At 40.9% G+C, this 20,109-nt stretch overlaps 1 protein-coding gene across 1 annotated transcript in view; it reads right to left on the reverse strand.

The window, feature by feature from the left end:
• CLVS1 (clavesin 1) overlaps window positions 1-20,109 on the reverse strand; it is a 207,846-nt gene that overhangs the window by 12,549 nt on the left and 175,188 nt on the right. The window contains exon 5 of the mRNA XM_050802005.1: window positions 19,793-20,028. Within this exon, the coding sequence (XP_050657962.1) occupies window positions 19,793-20,028 (236 nt within the window). The remainder of the gene's footprint in view (window positions 1-19,792; window positions 20,029-20,109) is intronic.

Below are 20,109 nucleotides of genomic sequence, written 5' to 3' on the forward strand. Positions count from 1 at the left end.
GAATGCATAGGTTATAGAATCATACTTTATCTCTAATCATCAACAGGGTATTATTTAATAATACTTCAAGATCCTGTCTTCTAAATGTACTGCATTCACCCAAATATCTGACAGCATCTATAAAGAACTGCAATCCATCAACACTGAACGTAAATGAGACTCGAGAAAGGGAGTGGATTAGACTTAACTGAGAACAGAGTTCAGATGCCAGAAGACACACCCGTCCTGGAACTTGGAGATGGGGAGGAAGGAATGGGAGAAGGGAGCCAGGGAAGGCCACCACGGAAACTGGCAGCCGCAGCTGGACATTCTGCTTAATTTACCTACAAAAGGGCTTATTGCTTTTTATGAAACTATGCATTCCTGCCATATTAGCTGACTCGTCTCAGTTTTTCTTCTGTAAAATAAGGATAAATGGTTGCCATATTCTCCACAGGGCCATGAAAGATAAAAGATACAATAAAGTGCTTGGAGCTCTTTGAAGGAGAATTTATTTAAATCAGAAGTGTTTATCATTTTATAACACTTCCTTGGGTATCATATTTCTGAGCATAAACTACTGATACTCTGCCATATCTGATAACAGAGATAGCCATATTTACCCACTTGAAGAAAATCAAGGAAAAGACAAAAGACTGAAAAAATAGATATGGAGCAGTGGATTATTTACATTATAAAGTTACTCTTAATTTTACTGAGCAATTCCCCAAGAAAATTCCATTAAATAGAGTCACCATCATAGTTTGAAGTGTGAGAGCATTCAAGGTCATAACTAGTGTGTGTTGTGCCCAAATCCTTCATAGGAACCCCAGGTATCAGCATGAGATGTATAGAAGCCTTAGAGGTTCAAAATTCAATGTGTGGAGGTTTATTGACTTTTGAGGAGTGGAATGCACTCCTGCATACATTTTTGGTGTGGGTTCAGGTGTTCTGAGATGGTCAGGAGGAGTGTTAAATCCATGCATTTCAATCATGTGGATATTTCTGGAAGGTTTTTTTCTACTGCCAATCATAAAATAGCAACACAGAAAATGACTACAGGTGCTTGCACCACCTGCTTTGAACAGTCATCTTCCATTAGAATTAGACTGGCACAAAGAGCTGCCAGTCAGTTTCACAGCATCCCTAATTATCACACTCCCTCTGAAATTGGGTGCACATGCTCAGTGCAGTTACTTTGGTAGAACAAAATATGGTGTTCTGAAGCAGATAGAGAAATGCCAGAAGTTGTTAATGGCTGACGAAATGTTGATGACTCACTCCCTCTGCAGGATGAGTTTGAAAAGGATGGCTAGTGTTACTGGTAAAAACAAGTTTCATAGTTACGTTTTTTGAGTCAAATGACAGTTTATTAGTGGATCTTCTTTGGCATTACCAGATTAGCGTAAATATAAGTTTTCTTCTTATATATCTGCATCCTCCCCACTAGGGATGGGATTTGGGGAACAGTGCAGTGCACGAAAATTGTGATGGAGGAACTTGCTTTTCAACTGTCTTAAAGACAGGATAGAATTTGGGCTGGCAGGAATGAGAACATACATCCAAAACAGTAGTTAAAGCAAAAGTAAATCCCCCAAAAAGGTACTCTACAAACTACTGAAGAATGAATGAGTGAATACACAAATAGTGTGAGAACATGATGTTGGAGACAGCATTTTACTTAGAGTAAAAAGAACTGAATTTAAAATATTTTGCCACCTACTAGCTCTATGATCTGAGGTAAGTCATTTAACTGCTCTGCGCCTCAGCCACTTCATCTATAAAATGGGCATAATAACCTATCTATTCTTACCTAGTTTAAATGTATTTTTAAATCTGTATTTTTTGTTTAAATTCTCAAAACTTGAAAGGCTCAGTTTTCAAGAACCCTCAGAACAAGTCGAGGAAACATCGTATTGCAGTCTGACATGTGGGAAACGACTACACTCTAGGGCCGTGGCACTCAAACTGTGGTCCCTGGGCCCTCAGCATGGGCAGAGCCTGGGAGCTGGTTAGAAATGCAGATTCTCAGACCCAGCCCAGACCTACTAAATCAGAATCTGCATTTTAACAAGATCTCGCTGCTTTGTATGCTCATTAAAAGTTTCAAAGCTTTGCTCTAGAGCTAGCAACAGCTCACACACAGGTAGGAAACACCCCAAGTGAATTGGAATAGTATCTTAATCAAATCAACAAATATTTCTCAATCCCTTATTAGCGCCAGGCATTAGTTTAGGTGCTGGGTCGCAGGACTGCACTAATCAGATAAGCCTCAGCATACACAGTTGGTGGGGGCTGATAGAGACAACGAACACATAGGCAAACGGGAAATTTTGGAAAGGGTAAGTGCAAATGAATGAGGGTGGCAGGGAAAGGGGTCATGATACTTTAGTGAGGATGCACCTCCAGCAAGAAGAGTCACTAGCAATATGATGCACCTGTAGCGGGACCAGTTATTCCTCCTCATTTTTTCACCTGGAGCAAGAATTCAATGCTTCCTTTCTACTATTGCTCCACAGTGACCTCCTCAACTCCTCCATTTTCAACACTACAATTCCTTATTCAAGCACAAAGATGTATTCTATCTGCAGTATAGGGTACACGAAGGATTATTGAGATTCAGTTTGAATCATTGTTTTACGTTAGTTCAAATTAAAAGTTAATTTCAAAATAACGTAAAAGTCAGATTTTACAGTAATACATCCAGATCAGTAGCCTGAACTATGATTTTAATCAAACACCAAAGACTAACTAGATGAGTTCTTGTGAGAATAGTTCTACCAGCATTGTCCCTTTTTGCTCATTAATTCCTTCATTTATTCTTCATTAATGGAATATGTACTGGACATTTATTTCTGGCCTGCCTCTGAGCAAGGCATGAGAAAAAAAACTAAGCAAAAAGCAAACATGTTACCTGTCCCATTGAGGTACCTCTTTCCGAAGCTGAGCTTCCTTTCTGTGTTCTTGTTCCCATTCCCTCTGACCCCATTGGAGGCATTGCTCCCCCATTTGTTTTATTTTTTATACACCAAATTGCAGAGCTAGGGCTTAGGGGGATGGACTGCTGCACATTTTCCATTAGCTCATGTTAGTCAGTAACTGGTAATGTGTCTACCTCCTTACTCAGCCTTCACAGGTCAACAACACCTATGTCCCCTTATGTGTGAAGCCCGTCCTAGCTTCCTTTCCTTTCTTCTAAACCGAGAATGTATGATCAGGCACTTCAGTCTTTCTCTTGGGCATTCACTGAGCTCCTTTAATCAAATCCCAGCTCTGGATGACTCCAACAATATTCCTCTCCCATGTCAGCTACAGAGCAGCTGAGAAGTACAGATCACACTACCCAAGAATACAGAAGTCACTGTAAACTCATTATTACCCCTCCTACCAACCCTTAAAACAGCATTCCCATTCGATGTTTCCCTCAATGCAATTTCAAGCCCATGCACGTCTGTATCATTTCACCTAAAAACTCTTCTGTACCCTAGTCTAATCTCACTCTTAAGACTTACCCTGCTTCACTGGGAAAATAAAACCCGCGGGAACTTCTCAGCTTTGGGGTACCACCGGCACAGGTGCCTGATTACTATAAAGAGAACTTCTTGCTCTTAGAAAAGCAACAACTTCCTCCACTCAGGCTCGGGGTCCTAACCCATCTCACCTGCTTGGTGTTACCAATTGTTCCCTCTCCTACACCTTCCAATTCTCCCTCTTTACTGAATCTTTGCTATTAGCATTGAAAACATATTCCCATTTTCAATAAAAGAAGAAGATGAAGAGGAAGACAAAGTCAGAAAACAGAAGAAAATAGAAAAACAACAAAAAAGTATTCTGGATCCTCACATGCCTCTGCAGATACAAATATCTTCCCCATCTTCACAGGCAAACCTCACAAAATAAATGCTTATAGTCTCTCTCCCTCTGCTCACCTCCTACCTACTTCTGAGCCCGTTGCATCTTCATAACCACCCATGTGACTCCACCACAGCTCTTGTGAAGACTTCTTATGTCTTTCAAGTCATTATGTCCAATGGATACCTTTAAATCTTCGCCTTACTTGGCTTTTCAGAAGCAGTAAATAGGGTGGATTACTCCACTCTTCCTGAAATCTTCACTCTATTCCTTTGGCTTCTGTAACACCACATCTAGTTTACCTCCTACCATTCTCCATGTTCCTTGGTGTCTTGTGCTGTATGACATTCGAATACTGAACTTCCTCTCAGCTCAAACCTAGGCACTCATTCATCTTTTCTTTCTACAAGCTCTCTCTGAGAGTTCTCCTCCATTCCCATGGCTTGCATTTGCTTCTTTATGCCTTTGAGTTCCTGATTTATATGCCCATTCCAGAATTTTCTCCTGAGCTTTAGAACCAGGTATCCAACAGCCTACATGACTACTCTAGCCAGATACCACACAAGCCTTCTCATTAATCATGTCCAACACTGAATTCACAATCATCTCCCCAGTCAGCACCTCTTCCAGAATTCCTTATCTTGGGAAACGGGACTGCTTTCTATCCAGCAGCATCGCATCTTTTACATATGCAAAAGACCCCTGGTCATTCCTGAAGCATCTTACCTTCATCCCAATATCCACTTGATCATCAGGCCTTGTTTATTCTATTCACTAAATATTTTTGAGTCCATCTTCTTCTCTGCACCTCCACGCTCAGTACTCCGTTCCAAGCTACAATGATCTCCTACATGCACCATTACAGTAGCCTCATACAGCCTTCTTTTACTATTCTTTCCACCTCCAATTTGTTCTCCTCACAACAGAGTGAAAATTTTAATAAACATATCTATTCATCGCACTTATGGGCAAAAACCTTTCTGAAACTGTCCATTGCTTGTAGGACAAAGTCCAATATTGATATCTGCCCTATGCAGCTCTGCACGGTGGGCCCCTGTGCATTGCCCCAGTCATTTTCCCTCTTGCTTTCTGCTCTCCAACATTTCTGGTCTTTTTTTTTTTAATTCCATGAATTTCAGATGTCATCAATTGTAGGACATGTCCTAATTCCGGGGATTTTTAACGTGATGGAAAATGCATCTTATAATTAATTTGTAAAACACAGTAGTTCCTGACACTGGCTCTTCTAAATGCAGAGTGTTTGCTCCCAATCCCACTCCCACACCTCCCTTTTTGCTTGGTGTACTTTTCTCATATTCCAGTTTTCAGCTTATGTGTGACTTCCTCAGGAAAGTGCTTCCAGAATCCCACCCAAGACTAGGTTAAGATCCTGCTTACACACCTGTACCCTCATGGTACACTCTAACTTTTCAAAGCATTTATGGTGACTGTGAAACAGCTGTTTGTATGGGTAATGTGTTTAAAGTCTGTCCCCCTTCATAGACCACAGACTCAGAGACACTGCAGGGGCAGTGTCTGCCGGGTTAACCACTCTATCTTCAGCGGATAACACCTGCACTGACTTCCTTTAATCCTCACAGCACAATAATAAGGTAGATCTATTAATATCTCCTTTATAGAGAGGAAAAGTAGGTCACAGAGAGGTAGCTACTCAGGTCACACAGCTATTAATTTGAACGGATAAAATCTGATTACAGATTCTGTTATCTTAACTGCCCTCTATCCTACTTGTGTATAATGTATACTCAATGATTATTGAATGAATGAATAAAATTTTCAAAAAGTATTTTAAATGTTAATTGTTAATGGAAATTCAAAAACTGGGAGAAATAATGAGACTAAGGAGTTGGTTATTGATAACATTAGAGACAATTTCAAACTCTAATGAAACATTGATTACAAAGACCATGTCTTACTCCTTTATGGTTGGTTGACGATATCTTCCTCATCACTCTACAAAATAGAGTGTTCCTCACAGCATTTACTGTTACATGATTTTTCCTTTCTGTCTTCTCTCTTTCCTTTGTTGTTTCCTCCCTCTCTCTTTTTTTATTTCCCTCCTTCTCCTCCCCTCATGTCTTTTTTTACCTTCTCTCTTTCTCTCCCCTCTCCAGAAACTACGTCATGAGCACCTATTATACACTAGGGAATAAGTGAGGCACAGTGGTAAATAAAACAGCACCATCCCCACCCTTGGAAAACATACGATCTACAGAAAGGAGATTTAGTACACAGGTAAACAAATAAATACATAATTATAGAATCGTGGTCCCTATTAAGACAGAAACAGAATTCAGTGATAGAGACTAGCTGATGGGAAGAGAGGGGCATGGGGAAGGGGATGAGAGCCCTTGAGAGGAGTAGAGGTATAAACTGCACCCAATGAATGAGGAGCTGGCATGAACAAGGGGAAGAGCATGCTGGAGTAGTGCTGTCCTGGAGCGAGTACAAGCCCTAGGATGTGGAAGGAGTGGATGGAAACCAGAGTGGCGGGGGCTGTGTGTGCCCGGGAGGGGCTCGCGGGAGGCCAGGGGAAGGCTTTGGAGGGAGTTAGGTGGAGGAGAAGCATCATCATGACTTCAAAAATTACACTCAAGACCACAGGGATAACAATTTAGATTTGAGGGCTGGAGAAAAAGGAGTAACACGAATAAAGACCCAACAAAAATGTAATTGTCCTCCAGGCCAGGGGGCAGGCTCAGACTGGGAGGGGACTGATAAGTAGGGAATGAGGGCTCCTGTAACCGTAAAGCCCTTGGCAGACCAGGAGGAAGGGAGGCCGGGGTGCTATGTTGCTAATTCCTCCCTCTTCTTGGTTTTGCTTTCTGTGGCCCGCTCCCACGGTGCCTGCCCATGCTCTGGGTGCAGGGCTCCAAGGGTACAAAAGCCTTATATTGACCCTATGCAAATACTAAGGCAAAGAAGAGGGAAAGAGGCAGTATAAGTCTGACTTCTAACCAGGAACTCAAGGCCCCTCCTTTCAAGTCACCATGCGTAATCATTGTCTGCTTCTCTGCTAGGGAGTTAGGATTTTTCATTTTTAGTGAGAAAACTTTTATTTGGAAAGAAATCAAAACCATGACAAAATGGCAAGCCCTCTACACAACGCTGGGAAGGAAAGAAAGGTAATAGCCATCATACTGTTTTTCTGTGGTGCTCTGCAGTTGACTTTCTCACTCTGCTGCCTTCTGACCCTAACAGCAAGCCCGGAGATCTTGCACATGTTACATCCACTCTGTAGTCAAGGAAACTGAGACTCAGCAAGGTTACATGACCTGCCCAAGGTATCATAAATAAAATAGCCAGTGTAAGAAAATGACCAGACAGGAAAATGAAGACACATAGAGAGGAAAAGACCAGTGTAATCATGGCCTCAAAGTCACAAGGCTGAAACAAGCCTGCGAGATCAGGATGTTGGGCTGTGTACGTGGAGCCCTGGGGGCCTATCATGAACAGCCGCAGAGCACAGTGAGGGCGCTTGCTGGTGCTGATCACCATGACGACAGGAACCCTGAGAGATGTGTTCTAAGTGCGGCTGTGAAGGAGTTTCCAATGAAGTGCTTGAAGCTCCACAATGCTCATTTATGGGTTTGACATAAAACTCTAATACCACCATTTGAACATCTTAAGCTCAGCTGATATCTACAACAAAGTTTGCCTAAACCTAAAAAGAAACTCAACCACGGTATGCAAGCTGCACAGTGTTTTTAAGAAAATATTGCACGGAGATTTCTACCATATATTATGTCAAATATTTGTTTTCATTCATATGATCATTATGGCTCCTAAGAGAGATTCATTGCTGGCTAGATGTTAGGCACAAATGGCATCAGCTTAATTGGAATTGGGCAGAATGTTTGTTTACCAACAGCAATATGTCACAAGAAATAAATATTCCTTGTCATTCTTGCCTTTGCTATATCTCCCTTTCCAAGTAACCACATCTGAGCATGGTGCTTCAGCAAACAGGCATGTTTTTCAGAACGTAACACAGTGAGCAATCAAACAGTTCGTTTTTGAAATTACACCAGGAAGTTCACTCACGTCCGTTCATTTCCCTCTATTTCAACTCTATTTCTTTTGCTAGTCAGTAGCTTACAACTCTTTATCTAATAATTTTTCATGTCATTCTTTAAGAAGAGAAAACATGCCCCTGTACACAACATTTTAACTATCCCCATTCATTCTCTTATTGACTAAATTCATTGTATAGATTTTCTTTCACTCCAATGTTACACAGCTATATAGGATGTGCTTGTAAGGAGATGGTCCCTTCATTTATGCCACAGAAAAGAAAGCTGCATGTAAGCAGAACATCCATCTCGACCAGATGTACAAGTAATAATGAGGCTATGCAGCTCTTTTTCTTCATTCTTTAAGAAATGTTGACAAATTCCTACTGGCGTCTGTGGAACACTCCAGTATCCAATAACCAGCATAAAACACTGGGAATTTATGGCTTACCTGAGAAGTATTTGCTTCTAGAAGTGATGCCACATCTCAGGCATTAGCTGCTTGAGTAGCAGTGAGACCCCAAAACTAAGTTCAATCACATTTAAGTTGGACATCAGACAAAGACAATTTAGGGGACAGTGGAGACTGTGAATCATTCATTAAGAAATGATGCATTATATCGTGTTGTTGAACAGAAGAGCCATATGGAACATCTGTTCCCGAGCCATGCAGTAAAATGGACCCCTTGCCCTGGCTGCTCAGAAGACAACGGCCCTCCTGTTCCTACACTGCCACCCTTATTCTTTTCATATGGATGGTATTTCATGATGATGTATTACCTCTGCCGGAAATTAGTAGTTATCCAGCAAATGCACAAATTCACCCTATAAAAAGAGGACTACATTCTCAAAGATCACCAAGGTCACAGCTAATTCTATTGACAGCTGAAAACAGTTAAGCTGATTTTACCACCCAGGCAGGGCCAAGAGGGGAAAACATGGCCTAAAATTTCCTTCTGGCTAAGAAATTTGAATTTAATCTGGGCATTCTCAGCCTGCCACCCACCCCCAAAATCAGATGGCTCACAGTGTCATTATGACATCTCACTTCTTCCATGCAGGATCTAGGAGGGGTATTTACAGAACATAAGGATGAAGGTATTTGGCCGTAAGAATCAGAAGTAGGTCTTCTATGGCATATGTTGTGCCAATTTAGGAAGTCAGTGCAGAATTAATAGCTAAAATGTTATGTTTGTGATCTGCACAAATGGTGTAATATTGTCACTTTTTGCATGGAGGTGCTTTGCTGACTCTGTTCTTTTGATTCCATGAAACACAGGAGCCTGTGATCTCAGCCCAGAGAAAATGCTCAGTAAATATATGTTGAGTGGACATGGCCAGGGTAGGCTGGCCATTGCTCTCTCCTGGGATTCTGTCCCCATTAGAAGACCTCTGCATGATTCTTCGAGGTCACTCTGCCTCTGCTTTTCCTCAGACTGACTGTGTTGGCCTGGGTGGCTGGTGCTGCTGTGTCACAGGCAGAGGGCAGCACCTCGTGTGGTGGAGTTATCAGGCTCCATTCAGCTCACTCACCAGAAAAGGGAAGCTAAAATGTGCTTTCCTGCCCCAGTAGTTTCTGGAATTCCGAGAAGCCGTGGCTTCACTGTCGTCAGACTGTGAGTTTCTCTTTCAACGCTGAGATACAAATGTTTATTTGGTAAGTCCATGAGCTGAATGAGGCTGAAATAGCACATAGTAACTACTTTTTTATTTTTTTATTTTTTTATTCCTTTTACTTATATGGCTGGGATAGCAGACTGAGCCCAGGTTGAAATGCAGATGATTCTGAGAACACCAGGGAGGGGTCTCCAGGAAACAAAGAAGATGAAAATTGTCAGTCAAGATTCAGCTTAGTTAGGTTTCCACGAATTTAAATTGCTCCTAACTTTCCGTTTTAATCACTGGAGCAGCATTTTCTATACTCTAGTCTCTGAGAGACAAGTGTGCAGTGAGATGCTAACAGTTGCTCTACTCAGAAAGAATCCTAGGACAAGATAGGTTTGGCAATGCAGCTTTTTTCCTCGTAGAACTTTTCAGTACCTTAGCTATGATAATGAGAGAGAGAGAGAGAGAGAGAAAAAAAAAAAGCACTCTAAAAATATTAGTGCCACTGTGAAAAGGACACATCTATGCCCCATATATTTATATTTTTTAAACTAAAATATTAACTATGTAAGGAACATCTGCTACGTGCAAGACACTATGCTTTTGGAAAAGCAAGCAGCACAGAAAAATCCCCAGACTCAAAGTTAGGGGCCTTGGGCTTTCATCCCAGCCATTTCACATAAGCAGTAATGAGCAAAAGGTTTGTTTTACATTGTTGTTAATATTCCATAAAACTTTATAGGAATTTCACATTTACCTTCTGTGAGAATAAAATTTAAATTAAACCTAAAATATGTTTGTGTTTATTAAAATTCAATACTTAGGATAATTCTGTGAATTAACACTGATTACACTGAATTTGTTATTGTTTAACAAATGCAATGTTTTTCGTAGCCAGCATCTTTCACTGCACACACATACCATGTGGGAGATGGAAGAGGTCCTTAGTGGTGGAAGATGACATCTAAGGACTTCCTGCAGATCTAAACTTTCAAAAGCCCCTAATAAGAAGAATAATAATAAAATGTATTTTATATAAACTTTTTATGGAGAATGTTTATCCTGCAAACAGAGGCTTCTGCTGTGGTACAGCCAAGATGAACCCATTCAAGCTCAATGAGAGGACAGCCTAAAATCCCCACTTTCTCCCCCTGCTGGCCGTGGCAGGAACTACCTGCCATTCCTGTATGGTGGGGACAGTTTCGATATGGTCCATACCTCTTCTTTAGGAAACCACTGTCCCTCCTATAATAATTCTGTTTCGTCCAGGATTTGTACCCGTGCCCGGCCACCAGAATGAACACACGTCTCATTCCTGGAAATCAAACGCACCCTCTCCCTGGTCATGGTGATGGGTTCAGAGGCAGCACAAAGCCTGGCTTTTCAGAGTCCTCCCTTTTATTTTTGCCAGGAAATACCAGGAAAGATGCTCTTTGTTTCCTTGAGATCATCAAGTCCATTGTTAATAGCTGCCATCAGGACTGGCTAAAAATAAATGAACAAATGAAAGGACGCGTCTGAGAGCAACTGTGACTCTAACCTGCTGCAAGGGCACCTGTCATCACTTTTCCTTCTGCGTGTTGCATCTAATGAGCACTGTCCCCAGAACTCTCTACCTTTGGATCAATCTGCATTTCGATGGCTTCAACTCCAGGGAATGACTCAAGTTTCTTACCCTCAATCAAAATCACAGGACAAAATGTACATGAGGTGTATCACCAGTAATCTTTTAAAAATTACATATATATATGTGTGTGTGTGTGTGTGTGTGTGTGTGTGTGTGTGTGTGTATCTGTGTGTATAGATAGAGATACATGTATTTGAGGGCCTCTCCCAAAGTGGCTCATCCTTCACCAGTAGTTACATCAAGATAGTGTTTCTGTGTGTGCACATGTGCCTTTTAAATAATATCTATAGGCCAGGCACGGTAGCTCACACCTGTAATCCCAGCACTTTAGGAGGCCAAGGCAGGTGGATCACCTGAGATCAGGAGTTCGAGACCAGCTTGGCCAACATGGTGAAATCCCATCTCTACTAAAAATACAAAAAAATCAGCTGGGCGTGGTGGCAGGCGCCTGTAATCCCAGCTACTCAGGAGGCTGAGGCAGCAGGATCGCCTGAACCCGGGAGGTGGAGGTTGCAGTGAGCCGAGATCGTGCCACTGCACTTCAGCCTGGGCAACAAGAGCAAAACTCTGTCTCAAAAAAATAATAATAAAATAATAATAATATCTATAGCCATTTTAATTACTTTATCAGCAATAAAGGCAAGAACCAGAAAGTAATGGCTTAATATGGCCTAACAATTAAAGGTCACAAACTCTACATGCTGACTAAAAAAATCATGCAGAAATTTCCCGGCAGAAATTTCTGGACAGCACCCCTGAATAAGCCTGTGTGTAGCAGGATTGTTGGTTTCCAACTCTAAGCCATTCTTTCTTCCTTTTTCTCCAACAAAAGCTGCTTTCATTTAGGCATTGTGATCTCCTGTGACTGGTTGACCTGTAAGAGTCAGAAATCAGCCGCTGCCTGAGAAGTCTCCAGTGGTGCTGGACACAGTAGAGAGAATCTGGTTCTTGTGGCCACTACTGAGCCCCTAGAATAACACTCCTGCAGCCACCTGCCTTAAAAATGTCTCTTGTGAAATAATGCATTTTCCTCATTGTTTAAAGCGGTTCATTTGGGTTTTCTTCTTTCTTGTAGTGAAAATAATCATAACTAATACAAAGCTTATTTACTAATCTTTGTTGGACAGTTTTCATGTTGGGTTACCTATTATCCAAGCCTGAAACATATTCAAGGAGTAAATTAGGAGAAAACGCTCCACACATATACTCCTAGGAACAGAAAACAGCTGATGATGTGGGAGCAAAGAAGTGGACTTCTGAAAAATAAAACAAGAAACAGGAATACAGTCAGGCATAGTGTCTCCTGCCTGTAATCCCAGCACTTTGGGAGGCTGTGGAGGGTGGATCATGAGGGTCAAGAGATCGAGACCATCCTGGCCAACATGGTGAAACCCTGTCTCTACTAAAAATACAAAAAAAAAATAGCGGGGCTTGGTGGTGCACGCCTGTAGTCTCAGCTACTTGGGAGGCTGAGGCAGGAGAATCAGTTGAACCTGGGAGTCAGAGGTTGCAGTGAGCTGAGATCTTACCACTGCACTCCAGCCTGGCAACAGAGCGAGACTCTGTCTCAAGCAACAACAACAACAAGAAAAAACAGGAATAAAAAGTTAAAAATATAAAACTCAGGGTCATTTAGTACCAGAGCAGAGAATGCCACACACCTCAAAAACCCACCATGGCATTATTGTATTAAATAGCAGAACAATATTGAAATAATTCATTTAGGAGGAATTTTCAGCTAAACCAATCATTATTTTGTTTTTTCTACTTAAGGGTTGAGCTACAATTATCCAAAGAAAAAAAAACAAGAGCTCATTAGAACCACTCATTCACTGAGAGTTCTGGGAATCTTGGCTTTTACCCTACATGGATACCAGAAAGCATGGATTGAGAGCGCTTTGGAACACAGTGGCCATCTGTGCCCAAAAGCCACATTACAAAAAGTGATTGGGTCCCAAGGTCAGTGCACAAAGCCCACTTGACTCCAAATGGACATGAAGCATGTTGGGAACTACGGGGGGGTGGGTAACGGGGTTACGAAAATAGATGATGTGAACCTACTGGAGATTACAGTGCTGTTCAGAGGGCATACCTATGTCATCTCACTCAGAATAAGGAGGTGTTTTCTAACAACACAACACCACAGGGAACATGCTGCCCAGAAAGCTGCCTGCCTGTCTCTGAACGGTGCAAGCTGAGACCAGCTGACAGTCTGTGCTGAAGAACAGACCTCTCTATCAGGTGAGAGACTGGAAGAGATGACCTGTAAGGTCTCTTCCAATTCTGTTCCCAATTTGCCCACATCCGTGTGGGTTCTGAGGGGTCAAAAAGACACAATGAATACTGGCTGCTCTGTTCCTCATCAGTGAGGTGTTGACAGAAGATATATGCCAACAGCAGGGTTGATCCCTCCTCTTCAGTCTCTGCCCATCCTGCCACTGCCTGAAATCTCCAGGCAAGCATTCAAGGAAGTCATCACAAAGGGCAGCAGCAGTGGGCAGGACATCCTTGTGGCCATGGGGGGGAAAATGAAATGTGTGCACACTTGCTAGCTTCTCCTGCTAGCTAGTCTTGAATTTTGGCTCCATAGGTACTGAAATGCAGTACTCCTCCAAACCCCGGGTGAGCCAGACCTTCCACATGGAGGCTTCTCTGAGAGTCTTCCCGGACAAAATTAGTGATGCTTCCTTAGAACACTGTAGCAGCCTCTTGCTCCTCCTTTGCAGTGCCTCTCACATTCTACAATATAGTTATTTGGGGCACATTTTCTCTTTCCTACCAGGATGTAAGACGCTATAAGCAGGATCCATGAGAGCCTTGTTAAAGAAAGGGGCAGGGGGAGGAATTGGCTCTTTCTATCTGAGAGCCAACTAATCGGTTTTGAAGCAATTAGACAAGTGTACCAAGGATGGGTTTTAGAGATAATACTATTCATTCAACATTAATTCATTCTCATATAGACATGCTTTGTTTTACTGTGCTTCACTTTATTGCCCTTTGCAGATATTGTACTTTGTACACTGTGAAGGCTTGTGGTAATGCTGCATTCAGCAAGTCCATTGGCACCATTTTTCCAACAGCATGCACTCACTTTGTGTCTCTGTATTACATTTTCGTAATTCTCACAATATTTCAAACTTTTTTTTCTTTTCTTTTTTTTTTTTTTTTTTTCCAGAGACGGAGTCTCGCTTTGTTGCCTAGGCTGGGGTGCAGTCAGTGGCGCGATCTTGACTCATGGCTACAACCTCTACCTCCCAGGTTCAAGCAATTCTACCTCAGCCTCCTGAGTAGCTAGGACTACAGGCACCCACCACAACACCTGGCTAATTTTTTTTTTTTTTTTTAGTAGAGACGGGGTTTCACCATGTTGCCCAGGATGATTTTGAACTCCTGAGCTCAGACAATTCACCTGCCTCAGTCTCCCAAAGTGGTAGGATTACAGGCTTGAGCCACTGCACCCAGCCCAAACTTTTTATTATTATTATATCTGCTATGGTGATCTGTGAGAAATTAAAAAAAAGTCTGTGATGTTACTATTGTAATTGTTTTGGGGGTACCATGAAACATGCTCATATAAGACAATACACTTAATTGATAAATGGTGTGTGTGTTCCGACTGCTTCACAGATCAAATGTTCTCTCATCTCTTTCCTTCTCCTTGGGCCTCTCTATTCCTTGAGAAAAAACAGTATTGCAACTAGGTTAATTAATAACCTTACAACGGCTTCTAAGTGTTTGAGTGAAGGGAAGAGTTGCATGTCTCATTTTAAACCAAAAGCTAGACATGATTAAGCTTGGGGAGGAAGGCACACTGAAAGCTCAGAAAGTCTGAAAGCTAGGCCTCCTGCATGAAACAGTTAACCAAGTTGTGAATGCAAAGGTGCATTAAAAGTGCTACTTCAGTGAACCACACAAATGTCAAAACCTTATTGCTGATATGGAGAAAGTTTTAGTGGTCCGAATAGATGATCAAACCAGCCGCAACATTTCCTTAAGCCAAAGCCTAATTCAGAGCAAGATCCTAACTCTTTTCAATTTCATGAAGGTTGAGAGAGGTGAGGAAGCCATAGAAGAAAAATTGGAAGCTAGCAGAGGTTGGTTCATGAGGCTTAAGGAAAGAAATTGTCCCCACAACATAAAAGTGCAAAGTAAAGCAGCAAGTGATGATATAGAAGCTGAAGCAAGCTATCCAGAAGATCTATGAAAGATCATTGATGAAGGTGGCTACACTAAACAACAGATTTTCAATGACAAAACAACCTTCTATTGGAAGAATAGACTTCTTCCATCTAGGACTTTCATAGCTAGAAAGGAGAGTCAAAGCCTGGATTCAAAGCCTCAAAGTCCGGACTGACTCTCTTGTTAGGGCTAATGCAGCTGGTGACTTTAGGTTGAAACCAATGCTCATTTACCACTCTAAGCATCCTAGGGCCCTTAAGAATTATTAATCTACTCTGCCTGTGCATTATAAATAGAACAAGGAAGCTTGAATGACAGTATATCTGTTTATAGCACGGTTTAGAGAGTATTTTAAGTCTACTGATGAGACCTACTGCTCAGAAAAAAAGATCTCTTTCAAAATATTACCACTTATTGACAGTGCTCCTGGTTACCCAAGAGCTCTGGTGGAAATGTACAAGGAGATGAAGGTTGTTTCCACGCCCAACACAACATCCATTCTGCAGTCCATGGATCAAGGAGTAATTTGACTTTCACATCTTATTACTTAAGAAATACATTTCAGTTCAGGAGGCTGAGGCATGAGAATTCTTTGAACGTGGGAGGCAGAGGTCATGCTGAGCTGAGATCATGCCATTGCGCTCCAGCCTGGGTGATAGAGCAACACTCCAGCCTCAAAAAATAAATAAATAAATACATTTCATCAGACTATAGCTGCCATAGATAGTGATTTGTTTGATGGATCTGGACAAAGTAAACTGAAAACTTCCTGGAAAGGATTCACCATCCTGGATGCCATTCTAGAACATTCAAGATGCACGGGAGGAGGTCAAAATATCCACATTAACAGGACTTTGGAAGAAGTTGAGCCCAACCCTCATGAATGTTACTCCTCCTTTTCCACAGCCAAACATCTATAGAATAGAGCCAGCTTTCCTCTGATTTGGCATTAGTTCTGGCTCTCATCTTCCCAACTAAGTCTCTGCATCAGCCTTCTAGTGGCTTTTAGTCTCTGATGCACAAACCATTTCCTTGCTAATCCCATGATACTTATAAAACCCAGATCTTATTATGTCATTTCTCTGCTAAACTATGTATATTGAAGAAATAAAGATGAAAAAAAAATGACATAGTGTTTCCCATCACAGGATTATCATTAAAATTAAAGTCTGATCATATCAAGTATTTTTCCAGGGTATGGGGAAGAAGGTTCTCATACATAGCTGGAAGTATCAGTTGGTGTCATTTGGAGGGCTTTTAAACAATGTGAACTAAAACTTTAAAGGCACATACCTACCAACTACAGGGTTCTGAATCTACTCGGAGGAACCTTCCTAGGAAAATGAAGGAGGTATACCAAAGACATTTATTAAACCTTATTTAGAAGAGGAAAAACCACAAAAACCCAAATGCAAAACAATAAGGAGATAGCTAAACTGTGGTATATCCATGTTCTGAAATAGATTAAACACATGGCCTATGAGGGGTCTTCACAAAGTTCATGGAAAATGCATATTATAACAAAATTATTCATGGAGTTCAAAAAATTTTTGTACGAAAATAAACTTGTGCTAACTTGTTATAACATGCCTGAACAGAATCTAGTTTGAAGCACTAAGAAGATAGGACATCAGAGACATCGGGTTTGACAAGCACCTCTATCAGAGAAACATGAGTTCTGCTAAAATTAAAGCAAGAACAAACATCAAATTTATGGTGAAGGTTGGGTAAAAACATTGTGAAATCACTGATGCTTTACAAAAAGCTAATAGGGACAATATCCCAAAGAAATGAGCAGTTTGCAATAACTCATTTTAAGAAGAGACAAGACGAAGTTGATGGTGAAGCCCTCAGTTGCAGACATCAATTCATGTCAATTTTACATTAATTTGCCAGGAAAAACTTTATCTTGTTCATGCCCTAATTGAAAAGGACCAACCACTAACAGCACAAACAGTAGCCAATACCACAAACAACTCAACTGGTTCAGCTTACACAATTCTGATTGCAAAATTAAAGTTGAACAAACTTTCCACTTGAGTGCCAAAACCATTGTGCTCAAATCAGGAACAGACAAGAGCAGAGCTTTCAATGGAAATTTTAAACATGTGGGATCAAGATTCTGAAGCATTTCTTTGAAGAACTGTAATAGGAGATGAAAAACGGTTTTACCAGTGCAATCCTAAAGACAAAGCACAAGCAAAGCAATGGTTACCAAAAGTGGCAGTGCTCTCATCAAAGTAAAAGTGGGCCAGTCAAGAGCAAAAGTCTTGGCAACAGTTTTTTGGGCTGGTCCAAGCATTTTGCTTGTTGACTTTCTGAAGGGCCAAAGAACAACAATATCTGTTTATCATGAGAGTGTTTTGAGAAAGTTAGCCAAAGCTTTAGCTGAAAAATTCCTGGGAAATCTTTCCCAGAGAGTCCTTCTGCACCATGACAATGTTCCTGCTCATTTCTCTCATCAAACCTGGGCAAGTTTATGAGAATTTCAATAGGAAATTATTAGGAAATTATTTTAGGCAACTACCTTTCAGTCCTGATTTGGCTCCTTCTGACTTCTTTTTGTTTTCTAATCTTAATAATATTTCAAGGGCATCCATTTTTGTTCATCTAATGTGAAAAAGACCACTTCGACATGGCTAAGTTCCTAGGACCCCCAGTTATTTAGGGATAAACTAAATGGTTGGTATTGTTACTCACAAAAGTGTCTTGAACTTGATGGAACTTAGGCTAAAAAATAAGGTGTTTGTATATATACTTAATATATATACATACACACATACATGAACTGATGTCCTTGAGCCATATAAGTTTGTATTTTGAATTTTTATCTTTTAATTTTATTTTTCCACAAATATTTTCAAGTCTTTTCATATGTCTAAATATACTGACATGGAAAAACATTACATAACAATATGCTATGGGCTGAAATCTCCCTCATCTCCAATTTCATATGTTGAAGTACCTCAGAATATGATTGTATTTGGACATAGGACTTTTAAAGAAGCAATTAAGGCAAAATGAGGTTCTATGGGTTGGCCATAATTCAATAGGACTGGTGTCCTTCTAAGAAAAGGAGGTTAGGACAGAGGCAGACACACACAGAAGGAAAACCATGTAAGGACACATGGAGAAGGCAGTCACGTGCAAGCCAAGGAGAGAGGCCTCAGGAGAAACCAGCCTTGCCAACACCTTGATCTTGCCCTTTCAACCTCCAGAACTGTAAGAAAATAAATTTCTGTTGTTTAAACCACCCAGTCTGTAGTACTTTATTACAGCAGCCCTAGAAATTACACAATGTTAGATGTTTTTTATGGATGTGTATAGATGCATGTGATGTACGGAAAGCAGAATTACAAGGGCCCACCTCTACAGTGGTTACCATTTGGGAGGGAATGGAATTGAGACTGAGATTGAAAATAGTGGCTGAAGGGGATTTTAGTCTTAAAAGTCAGGTTTTACATCGTATGTTCTCACCAATATGTGAGCTAAGCTATGAGGATGCAAAGGTATGAGAATAATGCAATGGACTTTGGGGACTGAGGGGAAGAGTAGGAGGAGGGTGAGGGATAAAAGACAACATATATGGTGCAGTGTATACTGCTTGGGTGATGGGTGCACAAGGATCTCACAAATCACCACTAAAGAACTCACCCATGTAACTAAATACCACCTGTACCCCAATAACTTATGGAAAAATAAAATAAATTCTTTTAAAAAATCAGGTTTTAATTTTTATAATGAGAAAATACTCACTTATCATTTTTTTTTAATCTCTCTTTCATGGCACTCCATTGACTACAGTATGCAATGGTCTTCACCACCTGGATCCAACTGTTTTTGGAGCTTTATTTCATGTCCAGTCCCATCTCCCACTCTTGCACTCCTTTATACCGCACCAGATTATTCCATCATTCTAATGCCTATATGCCTCAGTCTGTCCTCTCTGCTGGATTGCTTTATGCCATTTCCCAAGCCTGGGTTGCTGGTCTCCAGAGCTCAGACTGAATGTCACCTGCTTTATAAATACGCTGCAAAAGTCTTACTTGGAAGATTCCCTGAGGCATACTTCTCTGTTCTTTTGACATCTTATTCTCATTTGTGCCCCCGGTCCCTAATTGGTGCTGCAGCCAAGTAAATGCTCAATAAATGGTTCCAAATAAATGAATGATAGGAACACTTTCTAGCAGTTTGTTTTTCCATCTAGTGTATCTCAAAGGTCCAACATTTTATTCTGTGTGTATTAACAAACTCCCTAAAGACCAGGGCTATAATTGTGGCATGAGTGAGGTCCTAGCCTTTAACTATTCCTTTGATACAATTGGGACAACTGTATTTCTGAACCAGCCAAGCCCCATTTGTTTTCAATTTTAGTGAAATCAGCTGAGAATGCATTGCAATTTATTTTATTCAAGTTCTGTGCCCACAAAGGTCTTTAATTAATAATTCACAATAGGTTCAAATTAAAAAATTCCATTGACCTCTGACTCGGGGACTCTGATAACCCAGGCCTTACCTTTTCATCAGCTTGGGTGAGCATTCTCTCTCCAGATTCGAGGATGTATGCTTCACGTGCATTGCATTATAGGATGTGTGAGTATAGTCATTTTCATCGCTGTAGTCAGGACCGAGTAACGTCCGGGCCCAAGTTCCCATGTCATAAGGAGGAAGAGTTCCTCCAAATTCAGAGGGCAAAAATTCAGGGTGTATTAGCTGGTGAAGGCTGTTTAAATTGTTTCCATGCAGGAAAATCTGTAAAGAAAAAAAAAGTAGTTAGCAATACAAAATCCAAAACATACAACCAAGGATTTCATCTAATACACAATTTAGCAA

Source organism: Macaca thibetana, chromosome 8, assembly GCF_024542745.1.
Source record: "Macaca thibetana thibetana isolate TM-01 chromosome 8, ASM2454274v1, whole genome shotgun sequence".
Lineage (NCBI taxonomy): Eukaryota > Metazoa > Chordata > Mammalia > Primates > Cercopithecidae > Macaca > Macaca thibetana.